General features: G+C 42.4%; 1 protein-coding gene across 1 annotated transcript in view; it reads left to right on the top strand.

The window, feature by feature from the left end:
* Positions 1 to 14792, top strand: part of DOCK7 (dedicator of cytokinesis 7) — a 108652-nt gene that overhangs the window by 55053 nt on the left and 38807 nt on the right. The window contains exons 15-22 of the mRNA XM_086617078.1: positions 7394 to 7511; positions 8096 to 8166; positions 8939 to 9077; positions 9288 to 9389; positions 9652 to 9738; positions 10501 to 10732; positions 12043 to 12207; positions 13092 to 13261. Of these exons, the coding sequence (XP_086473204.1) occupies positions 7394 to 7511; positions 8096 to 8166; positions 8939 to 9077; positions 9288 to 9389; positions 9652 to 9738; positions 10501 to 10732; positions 12043 to 12207; positions 13092 to 13261 (1084 nt within the window). The remainder of the gene's footprint in view (positions 1 to 7393; positions 7512 to 8095; positions 8167 to 8938; positions 9078 to 9287; positions 9390 to 9651; positions 9739 to 10500; positions 10733 to 12042; positions 12208 to 13091; positions 13262 to 14792) is intronic.

The following is a 14792-nucleotide window of genomic DNA, read 5'->3' as shown; positions in this document are numbered from 1 at the left end:
ATCAGGCCTGGCACTGGGAAGAATGAGGATTTGTTCAAAGAGAACCCACTCTCATAGAGTGGAAGGAAATGTAGGAACCATCCTTAAATACAGAGAATAATCACTATTCTATACCAAGAAGCAGCACTGCATTTTCACAACCCCAAGATGTGGTTCTGTCCCATAAAAAACCAACCCAGTAATTTCTGGTCTTGCAAGGTGTCCCACGGCAGCAAACACATCTTGAAGGTCTTCATCCTTGTACGCTGATAGTTGGGAATTCACAGCATCGTAAAGGGCTGTGACCATTCAGGAATTGTCTCTCAATCATAATTTCGAAACACTTGAGCAAAGAAGCAAAGTAATGATTTAAAAATCCCTGAACACTGAGAGTTTTGAGGATTTTGGCCAGAGGTCTCAGCTCTGGCTGCACTGTGCAAAGAGTCGGGGAACAGGAGCTTTGCGATCTGGTGGGTAGTGCTGCCAGGGATGGGAGCAGCCTTTGCTTCATTTGAATTGCAGCTTGTTGTTAACGAGCTCTTCAGATACTTTAGCTGGACAGCCCTTTTGCCTTTCAAGACAGACTGAAGAGCTGTGAAGAGGCCTGAGATACGTGCAGGCCTGTGAAGATGCTGCAGTGCTCACCTAGTTCTGTTCAATTTTCTGCAGATTGCATCAAATCAGGTCAGAAACGCGCACATGAAAGGTGAAGAAAGAACGGCCCTTACCAGCTAAATGCCTGTCTGGTTCTCTGTTGACAAAGCCACAGTTGGCTGAGCCCAGCCAGTTGAGACCGGGCTGTATCTGCTCACTGCTGGCAGATGTAACACATGGTGGAGAATAATTACTTGCTTAATTACTCATTTGAGCCTGGAAGGCTATAGGCAAGCGAGGAGCATGGTTATGGGCTGTTCATTATAGCTCCTGTACGTCCATTCACTTGCTGATCATGTATTTTGCACTGAGTATTTGGTGCATTGATGAAAACATGATGTCCTCTTCATTTCTAAAGTAACACAAGTGACTCTTTGGAGACTGGTTGAACACATTCAGCATGTAAACAAGCAGCTGAGAGGTAAGCAAAGTGCTAAGACTTCTTGGTGTTTCACAGAGCTCAAGCCACTCTCAGATCTGTGGGTGAGCAGTGGGAGCAAAGTGGTTTTGTGCAGAGAAATGAGAGGGAGTGAGGACTGTGCTCTGTTTCTTCTCTGATGCTTAGAGATACAGCAGTCCACAGCCCAAGACCACTGCTGGCTGCACTGGAGCTTCTTGGTGATTGAAAGTTGTGCACATACTTTTGTCTGTTACTCTGTGTTGGGAGTTTAGATTCAGGTTTATTATTGTTGGTGCTGCTTATTCAATGGGTAAGTATTAGCTTGGCTTTGGCCAGTGGAGAGTCTACTGTATTCCTAAATCAGGTGCTTCTCAGTGGTGTTGAACTTGGCCTGGGTAGGTGTCATCAGTTGGAGCAAATTGAAAATACTCTAGTGGTGTGGCTGGGAAGCTCAGTCTACACAGAGGCACAGAATTGAAGAGGGACTTTTGCTAAAATTAAACACCTTTTAATCATTCTGCTTCTGCCTCTTTAGTGGCACTGTATTTCAACTCCACATGTAAAAGTCTAGTAAGTAGGGCTCAAATGATAATCATTATTGTCATTCTTTATTTTATTGCTATACTGAGCGTTTATCATGATTAATTCTCTGATTTGCATGGCATAGGGCTTTATTCCAGAGATCTAGCTTTAACAAGGTTGATTGCTTTCATAAGGGATGTCCATGAGGTTCTAGTTTATGAGAAGCTGTTCAGTGGAAGGCTATCATGCCCTATTAAAATCTGCAATTTTTTCAGATTAGTTTCTGAAGAAAACTAATCAAATCTTAGTTTTGATCAACTAATCAAATCTTAGTTTCTAAAGAAGCTAATCAAATCAGTATTTACACAACCCTACTAAAAATCTGTTAGTAAAAGTGTTAGAACAATTAGAGTTATTCATGGGACAGCGATCAGCCTGGAGGGTTTGCATTGAGTCATCGTTCCTGCAGCATTTTCTCATTTGGTAAGATCAACGGAAATGTGTGAAGAGCTGTTCAAATGAGTGGGGAAAAAAAAGTATGTGCAGGATCTGAACAGCACTTATGGCACTTGTGTTGTACCTTTTTGGGAAGTTCTTAGGGTTCTTAACACTTCAACTCAGAAAGGTTTGATAGATTTTGCTTTGAGTGGTAGACCAAAATACATCATACCTGATAAACCTATTAAACACTTCCAGTGTTTATAAAATGAAGATAAACGTGTGCCTTTGAGGGATTTGTATTTTCTGTAGGGAAGCTCATTGGAGTTTCACTTGTTTAGATGAAGCTTAGATGTGGTTTTTATCTTGGCCTGACACTGCTCTGTAATAGGGAACAAAGTTCAGCCTCTGGCATCTGACATAGGGATTTTGGACTGCAAAACTTGAAGAACTGGTTGAAAAATAAATAAAATTAAAAAAAAAGTATGGACTTTCTGCAATCCTCTTCAAACTACTTGAGTGGCTGTGGTTTTACAGTGTTTCACATGAATAATTTTCTATTGTTTTAGCTATTTCTTACGAGAATTCTTTATCAGTGTTGTTTTAAAGAGTTTTGAAGTCTTCCTGACCCCATCACCCCCCAAAATCTTGATTCTTGGCTTAGTCTTCAGAGAAACATAAGTAGTTACTCAAGAAATAGCAATAACAAAGCAACTGGAGATCAGACATTTTACCAGGTTTCCGCAGCTTGAGGAATTCCTGCGTGTCGCCATGCACTGCCCATTCCCGTGCCGTGCCGCGGTTGTCGCGGTTCAGCTGACGCACGGTGACTCTACCCTTTAGAAAGGTTTGTTTTCCAAAGGAGACAGGCAGTCAAAATGCTCTGATGTCAAATATTAAAAAGGCACAAGTAGCTGCCAAGCACATTTCCATATTAATGCCAGTGCCAATAAAGTCAGGCAGTGACAAGCTGACTACAAAATACCACCCTTAGGTGTCACAACAGTCGCAGAGTCCATATGCAAAGCAGGACACAGGAAAGCAGAAGGGAGGAAACCTTCTGGTGTAATTAAACCATAAGATTCAAGGGCTGTAGAAACCCTCAGGGGGAATCCTGCCTCTGAGAGCTGTTAGCCCAGACTAGAAGAGATGTATATAACAAACATGGTCCTGAGATCTTTCACGCACCTGGGTGACCCTTATTAAATGGGCTTTAAATGATTTTTATAGTAGGAATAAAGCAGAGAAAAGGTCTCTGGGTTTTACTGAAAAGGGAAATTTTCATAATAGTTGGACATTCTCTCTAAGAGTTAGGAGCAGCTCTTAACGTTTTAATACCTTTATGAAGGATTTTGCAAAATGGCTGCAATCACATTGTATAAATATTTAGAGGAGTGCCTGGTGCCATTATTTCCATGGCTTGGGAAGCCTTTGCACTTTAGCAGTTCATTTTATGGAGGTAAAAGTACTTTTGAGATCTGTTTGAGATAATAGTATAAGCTTTGCATATATTTTGTGTAGCATTGTAATAAAAGCTCCAGACACAAGTCCTTAGGTTTAGAGCTTCTGGCTGAAACTTTTATTGATAGGAATCTGTGAATAGTATCATCAAGAAGTAGCTGTTACCTGGAAGCGTAAGGACTAGCAGTCCTTTCATTTAATCAATGTGTGTTTAGCATTGTTGATGTTGCAGTGTTATTTTCCTGGTTAATCCCTTCTCCTCCCTTATCCCTTCTATGGAGAATTGAACACTGCCATGTGAGACCTTTGTGCAGTGTGTGGCCCACCAGAAAGTTGTTCTCTCCTCTTGCTTCCCACTGCTTGTGTGTAATACAGGGTTGGGACTGTCCTCGCTTGATTTGGGAAGACTATATTCAGTGCCATGCCACTTACCTTGCCTTTAAAAGCCCAGCAACTTCCATGCCTGTCATCTCACCCCTGCGGTGAGGCAGCTTCTGCCATCACTTCGCACAGAAGTCTTGGTTCACTTTTTTCAAAGGATGGTGGTTACACCTGTGGTGTCCTACAAAGTCCATTGAGTCCTGGTATTTGTGTACACAAACCATGAGAACTTGAGATATAATGAGTCAAAGGAAAGAGGGTAACAAGGCAGAAACAGAATTTTCCACCTCCCAGGGTGGCTGTTAGTCAGGGGCATCAGTTGCTTTATAATTTATTTTATAATTCAGTTGATTTATAATGTTCCTATCGGGTTTTCAGCGGTGTCGGTCTCTTTCTGTGGCTCCTGTAGCTGTGCTTATTGCAGACAGGAAGATCTGTGGCTTTTACCTTTGTAAGGTAAAATAGAATTTTTCATTTGGGGTCATGTTCTGATGTGCAAGTGGGAGATTTTTTGCCTCCTCTATCTGTAAATTCTCGACAAAAGGATGATACCTGAAATAGGAAACCCTTTGGAGAGAAGCAAGAATCCAATTCTCCCATCTTACAGTGGGATCTGTGCATCTGAACTCCCCTAAGCAACATGAGCTTCTTCCTAATGAAATGCAAGATAACTGTCCTCTGGGCCTTTCACAAGACAAGGGCTTGAAAGGCGGTGGGTGGAGGAACAACCTGTACATGTCCTCCAGTGCTGGTTGTTACGAATGCAGCTAAGGCGCTGCCTGACACGTAGTGTCTGCTTGTAGGTCCCTACCACCCTCTTTCTGGAGTGGCATCAAATTGGGGAAATGTCTTCTTTGCTCCCAGCAGGCCAAACCCTAGCAGAAGAGCTAGTAAGAGAACTGCAAGCTTGGTTTAGGCTCATCTCTGCTACTCAGCATAAATCAGTCCTAAGCATAAGACTGCCTTTAATATAGGGATCCTGTAGCCTGGCTTCACAAATACATTAAATCCTTCTCTTAAGCACTAATAATACTTAATAAAAGTTTTATGAGCAATGTACATTTTAGAGTAAATTTTCATATCCATTTTCATTTTAAAAAGGACTTCAAGAAGCAAATGTATTCGTGCCAGAACAAAGTAATTTAGTAGAGTCACAAAAATGGCACAAGCCCCCTCTGAAATAGTAAGAGAGTGTTGATTAGGCAAAGCGACCAATGGGGATGGGATTCAAAAACTTAATTCACCATGAAGGTCTTGAAAGGGAAGAAATTCCCACATGCCAGCTAAGCATATTCCTCTGTCTGGAGGGGTGAAAAAGAGCCTGGCTTTGTAATGCTGCCCCGTATAGCCTTCTGGAGCTGTACAGCTGGATTGCTCTGTGTAGGTGCTGACCTGGAGGAGGTACCTTCTTCTTCAGAGGCTCTTGGAGAATTCCATAGGACCAGCATTAGCCCGTGTCTGTATAGATGGGAGTACCCATGGGTATCAGGGAGCAAATGGAGTTGCTCTCAGTACCAAGTCCTCGAGTGGGATTCATTTGCCAAAACGTTGACATCTAGTACAATTTCAGACAGCTTAGAGCAGACCACCTTGTTTTCATCTGGTCCTCCAGATGAGTGACCCACCTCTAGCCCACTGCAGGTGTTTTGGATACCCATGGCATCTAAAAAGGCACCAGGTACCTTCACTGAGCAACCAAATCACTGCTCTCCTGACAATCCAAAAAAGATCTTTGTGTTTTCAGTCTACTGTTGCCAGCCCTCCGTAGTGGCTGCTTTATTACACTTAAAATGTTGTCCTGCTATGCTCATCACAGCAGTTTTCTGTGCCCATCTGTTGTCTCATGTCTCTCTGGGACAAGCAACAGTTGGAAACTACTTACAAATTGTGTTCAGATTCACTGACTAGTTCCCAGAGGGAAGGGAACCTCTTTTACCTCCTGCCCTACAAGCCAGGGCTTGTTACAGAATTGGTTGCTTCTGTGTTTGGGCAAAATGCAACATGCCAGTCTTTTATCCCTAGAAGATGCAGGGCAGCAGTACGAACCTCTCGCCTAACCACCGGGCTGCTGAGCAGCCTGCGATGAGCATCCCTCTCGATCCCTCTTGGTAGAGTCGTAGGAGCCAGGGTGTCCGAGGGGGAACGATGCTGGTCTGGTGGGCACAGCTGTGCAGGAGGTGGACAGGATATTTCTAGTCTGGCCTTTTGAAGGTGTACAATAATTCGTGCACTTGAACTTGTTTGGGGGCGAAAGAAGGTATATTTCCTTTGAATAATTGAGTATGTTGAGTGGAATGGTTCAGGAGTTGTTGTCTTTTTTGTCTTTATAGGAACATGGAGGGGACTTTCTGTGGTGTAATTTACTTGCTCATAGGGCAGGTGGGAGTTTGTAGTGGACAGTTTTGGTGATGTTGTGTGAATCCAGCTTGCACTCTGTTGGCAGGGACTCAGAGGACGGAAAATATTGCAGAATTATGCATCTTGTCACTGTCACATTTAAAGTAATTGTAGAATTGGAGAAATGGACTTGGAAGGAGACTCCAAAATGTGCCCCCTGCCTTGTGAAGGTTGAGGTTGTCTGTAAATCGATCTGGACAGGTGGCTGCCTCACCTGTCCTCAAAAGATAACAGAAAATTGAGATTTCACACCCTCCCCAGGCAATTTGTTCTACTACTTAACTAGCCTTACAGTTGGAATGTTTTCCTCGCATCTAACCTACATCTCCTGTGCTGCATTTTCAGCCCTTTATGTCCTGTTGTATTCCTAGTGGATGTGATGATCACTTTATTGCTTTGGTCTTTGCAGTGGTTCTTTAGATACCTGGGAGTGTTGTCATTACCTGTGGTCCCAGCTGTTCCCTCAGAAATAAACACTCCTGGCTCAGTCTGGCCATCCCTGCTGTTTTCTAGAGCTCCTTACTATTCTTGCTTCTCAGCTGTGAGTTTTAGTTGATCCTCATCCTTCCCAAAATGTGGTATTGGAGACACCATTCCATTTGAGCCATTGTGAAGACGGCATATCTGCTAAAGCTACAGATACTCGTTTAGTTTAATCCATTTTCAGAGGAGAGGTGTAACCTGAAGTCATCATAATGTAAGGAGATTTTTTTTAAAAAAAAGGGGAAGAAAAAGAACAGATCACAATAAGGAAGATATTTAACAGAAGCCACCACTCCGTGTTGAACAAATAAATGCTTCTCAGTGCTTTTCTATTCATATGTTTTCTTTCCACTTGAACATCTTAGATTGTAGAATCACTGTTAAATTTTCAGATGTATTTTTTAAGTACCCTTATAAACAGGAACTATTTCAAAATATGTTGGCAGTTAAAAGAATTATGATTTTTGATGTCTAAAATAAGGGGTCGTTATCAGATTGCTTGTACGGATGAGCAATGATTGTTAGTTGAAGAGAAGACCATCGGGTGAATGGAAAATGTCTAACTCTTCACTTTGACTCTCCAAATGTTTCTGTAGAGGTTTAAATAATAGCATTAATAACGGTGTGAACCCTCATTCTCACACGGAGATGCTCACTTGGTGCTTTTGTCTCTTGCAGGAATCTTCTTTATGTCTATCCTCAGAGCCTTAACTTCGCCAACCGCCAAGGATCTGCCAGGAATATCACTGTAAAAGTCCAGTTCATGTATGGAGAGGACCCGAGCAATGCTATGCCGGTGAGGGAAGCACTTTGTCCTCCGCGTGAATGCTGCGTGCCGAGAAGGCAGAGTACGCCTTGCCGTCGTAAAATCACCGTGTTAAAGAAAACCTCCGTGAAATACATTCCAAAATAAGGAGTTCAGGGAAATAGAAAACTACAATATTTCAGAACAAAGAGTGCATTTGTATAGAGTTTGCAATTAACAATGTAGTAGCTGGTATTTTAACCTCAGATGTTTGCAGTGGACATCGTTGTGTTTGGAGTAGCGTCTTTGCTTCTGTGCCAAAAAAAAAAAAATGATGGTTACACTTGTGTTCAGGGCCAGAAGTGATCAGCCTTTGGGGATGATCTGCGTCAGGGTGGTTACATTCATCAGTTCTTCAGCCATACCTGTGTGCATGCGTAACTGGGATTATTAAAATTGTGAACTCTTCGGTGACCAAGTACAATGTTAAGTGAAGGAGCACCTAACAAGCAGGTGTGACTGTGCACAGCTGCACAGGCTCGTGAACGGAGCTGTAAATGTCTCTGCGGGATTGTGGAACAAATTCTTGGCACAGTTTTATAGGGGGATTTCTGAGGTTGTTTTCTTTTTTGCAGGTCATCTTTGGCAAATCTAGCTGTCCTGAATTTTCCAAAGAAGCATACACAGCTGTAGTGTATCACAACAGGTAAAACGTGACAGCTTGTGAAAGGACTTGGCCCCGTATGGATAGTATGATTCCACCCAAAGGAAGTTTTACTGGTGTGAAAGTGGAGCAACTCACCAGTGACTCTGTCTTGGTGTTAATTATTTAACAGTGACTATCTGCATAGCACTCACACCACCTGCAGTGTTTTGTGCTGCCTAGCAGCCGGAGTCTTTGTTTGCTCTGGTACAAACCAAGATGATCCTGAGCACGTATCCCAACTCAGATGTTGGGCTACAAGCTTCAAGCTAGTAGGCGTGAAGATTTATGTTATAAACTCAAGTTAGCACATGCTTCACGATTTTGCTGGAGCCTTTTAAACTTTAGTTACAAATTGGAAGTACTTTGTCTTGAAAATAATTTCACTGCAGCTGGAGTACAGAGAGCTGAACATGTCGATAGTCTTTGTAGGTGTACCAGGGAGAGATGTACCAGGGAGAGAATCTTGTCCTGCCAGTTGGGGGCTGTGGCAGTCCCACCTTGAGACAAGAGTTCATTGCTCGTGTGGAGCGGTGCGGTTCAGAATTCCTGTGTGAGGTGGGGGCTGCTGCTTTCATTTTTTGTGGACTGTAAATGCATACTCAACGTTTTTCCAGTACTCAATGATCAGAAAGTGAAGCTTTAATCCCTTGGGATAGTCCGTATGCTTCCTTGCCTCCAGATACTTCAACTCAAAGGGTTTTTTCTCAAGCATAAGCTAGTAAATCACACTGTTTGTATCGATGACTCAGTTGAGGGTCTGGTCTCTGCACAGATCGCCTGATTTTCATGAGGAAATCAAGATTAAGCTTCCAGCCACTTTAACCGATCACCACCACCTGCTTTTTACTTTCTACCACGTCAGTTGCCAGCAAAAACAAAACACTCCCCTGGAGACTCCAGTTGGATACACCGTGAGTGTCTTTCAGTCTTTACGTTTTTCAGCACAGGATGTGTTCATAATGCGTTTGTTTGCAGTTCGTTTAGCATCACTGTCAACTCATACGCCATTGCAGAATTTGAGAATTTGACAGTCCAGCCTGCAAAGTGCAAGAAAACCTTAAGAAGTGTGTCGTTTTTTTTTTTTTTTTTTTTTTTTTTTTGTTAATTCCTTCTTTTTAAAGTGGATACCGATGCTTCAGAATGGACGGTTGAAGACTGGTCAGTTCTGCCTACCTGTTTCGTTGGAAAAACCACCACAGGCTTATTCAGTGCTTTCTCCAGAGGTGAGTTGGCCTCCATGCTGAAAATCAGCAGGAGAATATTGTCTTAAAAAGTGAGAGAGTGCACGTGTACGTATAAGTGTGCGTGTGTGTGTGCAAGTGTGTTTATAACTCTCAGCTTATTTATTTCTTAAATATTGTTTAGAGAGGTGTGTCTGTGTTTGTGTGTGGGCATGTGTGTGTGAAAAGAAGTGGCAATTGTAATTAGGAGTGCCTTAGCTCTGCTTTCTGTCACCTCCTCGCTCATCTTTCCGTTAACCCATAGGTTCCACTCCCTGGAATGAAGTGGGTGGATAACCACAAAGGGGTGTTCAATGTAGAAGTTGTTGCTGTATCATCCCTCCATACTCAGGTAAATGTTAAGAGCAGTCATTATAATAAAAAGAGTTTGATAGTCTTTCGACAGTTGAAATACTGTCAAAGTTGATACTGTGAAGAGTATAATAATTCCTTGTAGTGAAATTACAATCTCATTTTCAGTTCTGAGCCAGCAGACCTGTTATTCCACATTCTGCTGTGAGTATATTTGAGAAGTTCTGCTTAAAAATATGAGCAGTTTGGCCTTAATTCACAGGGGGTGAATGGCCAACAGTGTTTTCAGACCTCACACTGTTGTGTTTAATACAACAGGTCTAACATACAGTCCAGGTGTATGATGTTTTCTTGTTTTTTCCTTTTCCCCTCTGCCTCTTTTGTTTCTCCATGTATTTTTCATCTGTCTTTCTTTGATCTGGAAAGAAAGATGACAGTCATTTTGACTAATCATTTCAACTTTTGTTTATTAATTCCCAGTATGTCGTTTTGATGTTTTTTGCGTATTTTATTTGTGCTGTAAATAGTTACATGATTTTAGTGCGTTTTTGTCTGTTTTTCTAAGAATACACAGTCTGTGGGTCTAGTTTTGACCTGACAACTTCTGAACATTGGCTGATTTCGGTTGAACTAGACATACAGGCAGAGCTCTTGGAGATGTTGAGTTTCTGCTAATTTTGTGAGATTAAATGGTCAGGTAGAAAAATGAGGGAGAGAATCCAGTCATGAGGTACGAATCTATAGAAAGTGGAGTTCCTTTTGGAGCTTCTTGCTGAGTATTGTTGTTTTTGCTTGTGTGTAGGACCCGTATCTTGACAAGTTCTTTGCACTTGTCCATGCTCTGGATGAGCACATGTTCCCTGTGCGAATAGGAGACATGAGAATTATGGAAAACAACTTGGAAAATGAACTGAAGAGCAGCATTTCCGCTTTAAATTCCTCTCAACTGGAGCCGGTAGTGCGATTTCTTCATCTCCTGCTTGACAAACTGATTCTTCTGGTAGTAAGACCTCCTGTCATTGCAGGCCAAATAGGTATTCCATTTAAGTTTTATAGAGAATTACATAGCTGAAAGTTTGACACTTCCAATTTTATCATATTTATGTAGAAATAAAAAAGTCAATTTTTAGGCTTTATTTTAGTGCCACTAATATACCATGTACCTTCAAAATAAAACATGCTGGCATCCAGATCAGTGGTGATATGCACAAGAGCAATATTTAATCCAAAGGTTTTCAAGAACGACTAGTAATTTGGTGTCCAAGTTGAGACACCAGGAAGGGGCCTGACTTTCATGAGTTGGATGCTCAGCATTTTCTTTGCACTGGGTCCTGTTAAGGTGTCTCCATACTGACATTCAGAAACTAAGAATTTCAAGCTTACTAGTCACCTTGGAAAATCTTGAAGTAGGTAAAAGAAGATGATACAGATGCTGTGTATTCCTCTAGCTATTGTGGATCTGATGCTGTCAGCATGAATAATCCTTCCTTTTGCTCCTTGTTACGGGCTGTGCTCTGGCAGTACAAAAAAAAAAAATCTCAAGTGGAAGTCAGGATTCGATCCTTAGTATTTGAAATAGCAGTTGGGATTTTTTGTAGGGAGCTTGCGTTTAGCCATGATGGAATATAGGTATCTAAGACAGCTTTAAAAATCGTGATCATTTGTTTTAGAAAGGTTATCTTTCTGGGGAAGAATTTTGCTTCAATTGTTATTTTTTTATTTTAAAGCTCTTTCACTTTTTAAGTGTTCTGTGTTGGTTTAGTTTATATGGAGCATTGAGGATGTTAGTATCTAGTTTTTAAAAAACTAAGATTTACAGTCTCCAGCTGCTGTCTGCATCATCCCTAATTTGTTTAGAATATCTACCTCAATGCATGTGTAGATTTCTGTGCTCATTTTTAGAACAGATTTTTTTCCAAAGCAGAATGGAATTCTTCTTTTTGATACAGTTTAAATTTTGGCTGAGGCTTAAAATTGAGGAAATAATTAACTGAGAAAAGTATGATAAATATGCAAAGGATATTATCCATCAATTAAACAAAGACTTGATCTTGTTACCATTGCAGTTGATGACCAATGTTGGGCTGATTCCAGAAATCAGGCCTAAATTCATTAAATTTGTTATTAATAAAAGTGGAAGCTTATCACTGCAACACCTGTCTTCCTGTCAAGCTGTTTATTAGACCTGGTTCAAATACCAGGTTCGTTTTTTCATGAGAGGTGCTTGCCATACTCTTAGCAAGCTTCGACGTTTATCCTTTAGAAGATGGACTAAATGCACATTTAGGATTTGCTCATGGGTACTGCTGCAGTCTAAACCAAACTCCTCACTTACTACTTTCAGTTAACCTGGGCCAAGCATCTTTTGAAGCGATGGCATCAATCATAAACAGACTTCACAAGAACTTGGATGGAAACCAGGACCAGCATGGCAGAAACAGCCTTCTTGCTTCCTATATTTATTATGTTTTTCGCCTACCGAATACCTATCCCAATTCACCATCACCAGGTAGCTCTTTTTTTGTTTTATTTCAAGTCACAGGCTGTTGAAACCAAGCAGAAATTGCTGGCTGGCAGGTGCTCTTGAGCTCCAACTGCATGGCTGGTTCCCTGCCAGCCCTGTTATTAACTTTCTCTGGGATCCAGTGTAGCCATTTACAAGATGAGTTTAATTACAGTTAGCCATGTCAGAGATTTAACTATTTGATGATCTTAAATCACAGTGTCACTGCTGAAAGACCATGAGGCTAAATTATGGCAAAATACTGGTTTTTAGGTTTTGTTTTCTGTAGCAAGTTAGACAGATGTGGTACACTCTTGGCCTGTCATGTTTCCCAGTCTCCTTCCGTAGTACTTTTGTACTTTTATCCAGTTCCAGCAAAAGTTGAAACACAGGCAAAGAAGTGTGAAATACTTGAAAACGCGTGTCCGAGTACAGGAGGGAGAACAAGGGATATATCTGCATGGGGGAAGAGATGTTGTGAATGACAGCCACAGAAAACTAGGCTTTGGAAGGACTGTTGGGCACAGCACTTGCTTCTTGCATGGAGTGGATTCCCTCTGAGAGGCATTGGGAATGTTGTGTGCTTAAAGCTGTGCCCAGTTCTTCAGGGGTTTTCGAGTCTGAGGTCTGGCAAATATCCCTATAGCTAAAGACACACCTCACTGGCTGCCTAAATCCACAGGGAGCTTCCTGCTTCCCACAGATCAGTGGATAAAATAGCTTTTAAATCCCATCCCTTTCTCCCTGCTGCTTGCTCTTGGGAAGATTTCATCCTAGGCCAGACCTACGGGTGATACAGAGGGTTTACTGCATCAGGCTGGTGTCAAGCAGCATGGAATCAAGGCTGTGAGTGATGGTCTAACAGGATGTTCTTCCATACACCGCCGTAGGTCCCGGTGGCTTAGGGGGATCAGTGCATTATGCCACCATGGCTCGCTCTGCTGTCCGACCGGCCAGCCTTAACTTGAACCGCTCACGGAGCCTCAGCAACAGCAACCCAGATATTTCTGGGACCCCCACCTCGCCGGACGATGAAGTTCGCTCGATCATTGGCAGTAAGGTACGCGTGCACTGCTCAGGATCTTACAGGAACTCCAGCATCTTTTATGTAATCTTTAAAGAAATATCAGGGAAATTTTTATGATATCGTCCTATGAAAAGATGACCTTACTAATGGCCCCTTCTCAGACTTTTTCTGGCAGTTGCTGGTAACACTACTGAAATGCCACCCCTTGAAAATAGCTGCTGGTCTCTCTTACTTGTTGGAGACCATCCTGGCAGTGTTACGTCCAAATAGGAAGTAGTAGGACAGGAATGGTTTTACTACCTTGCTTTTCACATGGCCAGCAGCCGTATCCTCTGACCAGCTCTGTTATGTCTCCCCAAACCTCACATCCCCTGCCTTGCCACCCTGTGATCCCACTCTGACCTCCCAAACCAGAACTCTCTCTTCTCCTCTGCATTCAGCACTAACGGCTGCTCAGATGCTTTCTCTACTGCTTATGTCCAGAGCAGGTATCTTGCACGCAGCAGGAATATTCTTGGTCCCTGCATGGACCACAGAGGATTTTGGATGGTTAGTGAGTTGAGCCATAGTCCAGCTCGCTGAGCCGCAGTGTGAATTTGTGATGTGCTAACTCTGCACCCACACTGACCCCCCGCAACACCAGCAGCCTTCCAGTACTTAAAGGGGGCCTACAGGAAAGCTGGAGAGGGACTTTTTACAAGGGCATGTAGTGATAGGACAAGGGGCAATGGATTTAAACTGAAAGAGGGGAGATTTAGATTAGATCTAAGGAAGAAATTTTTCACTCAGATGGTGGTGAGGCACTGGCACAGGTTGCCCAGAGAAGCTGTGGCTGCCCCATCCCTGGAAGTGTTCAAGGCCAGGTTGGATGAGGCTTTGAGCAACCTGGTGTAGTGGAGGGTGTCCCTGCCCATGGCAGGGGGGTTGGAACTGGATGATCTTTGAGGTCCCTTCCAACCCAAACCATTCTGTGATTCTATAAAAGTGACTTTCCAGTGTGGGCACGTTAATGCAGAGCATCTGGCATTGTCTTACTTTGGCTCTTAAGGTTCAGTATATGCATCTCCTGCAGAAAGGCCTGTCCCTCTCTGGTGAATTCCAGGTACATAGGACTGATACAGTCCCAATTTGAGCACTTCGGTTTTGTGCCTAAAATAGGTGGGATGAACCAGGACAAATCTGCTGTGTTGGTAATTCCCTTCCCTGAGAGAGGTGCCTTAGCTTGTTTGGGGTTCTCTTTTTTTAATCTTCAAACTGTGATAACTTACACCAAGATGAGATGCTTTCCCATCTGTGGCCCTTTGCTGTTTCAGCACAGATGAATTCCTGAGCCCTCTCAGAGAGCTGTTATGTTTGATCTTTTGGAAGCTCAGTGAGCAAGTTTTTTAGTAAAGACATCAGCCTGACCAGAGAGGCTTGACACTGATCGGTCCTGGGTTTTATAAGAGCAAGAAAAACATAGTTTCAGAAAGAGGTTACCAATTTAAAATGAATAACAACATGATTTGCAGACCAAATAAGAGACTGAAGAAGTGTGGGCAGGCAAATTGTTATTTCTTACATC

This window comes from Tauraco erythrolophus, chromosome 10, assembly GCF_009769465.1.
Source record: "Tauraco erythrolophus isolate bTauEry1 chromosome 10, bTauEry1.pri, whole genome shotgun sequence".
NCBI lineage: Eukaryota > Metazoa > Chordata > Aves > Musophagiformes > Musophagidae > Tauraco > Tauraco erythrolophus.
The sequence above is the reverse complement of the archived record's forward strand: the minus strand, read 5'-3'. Positions and strand labels throughout refer to the sequence as shown.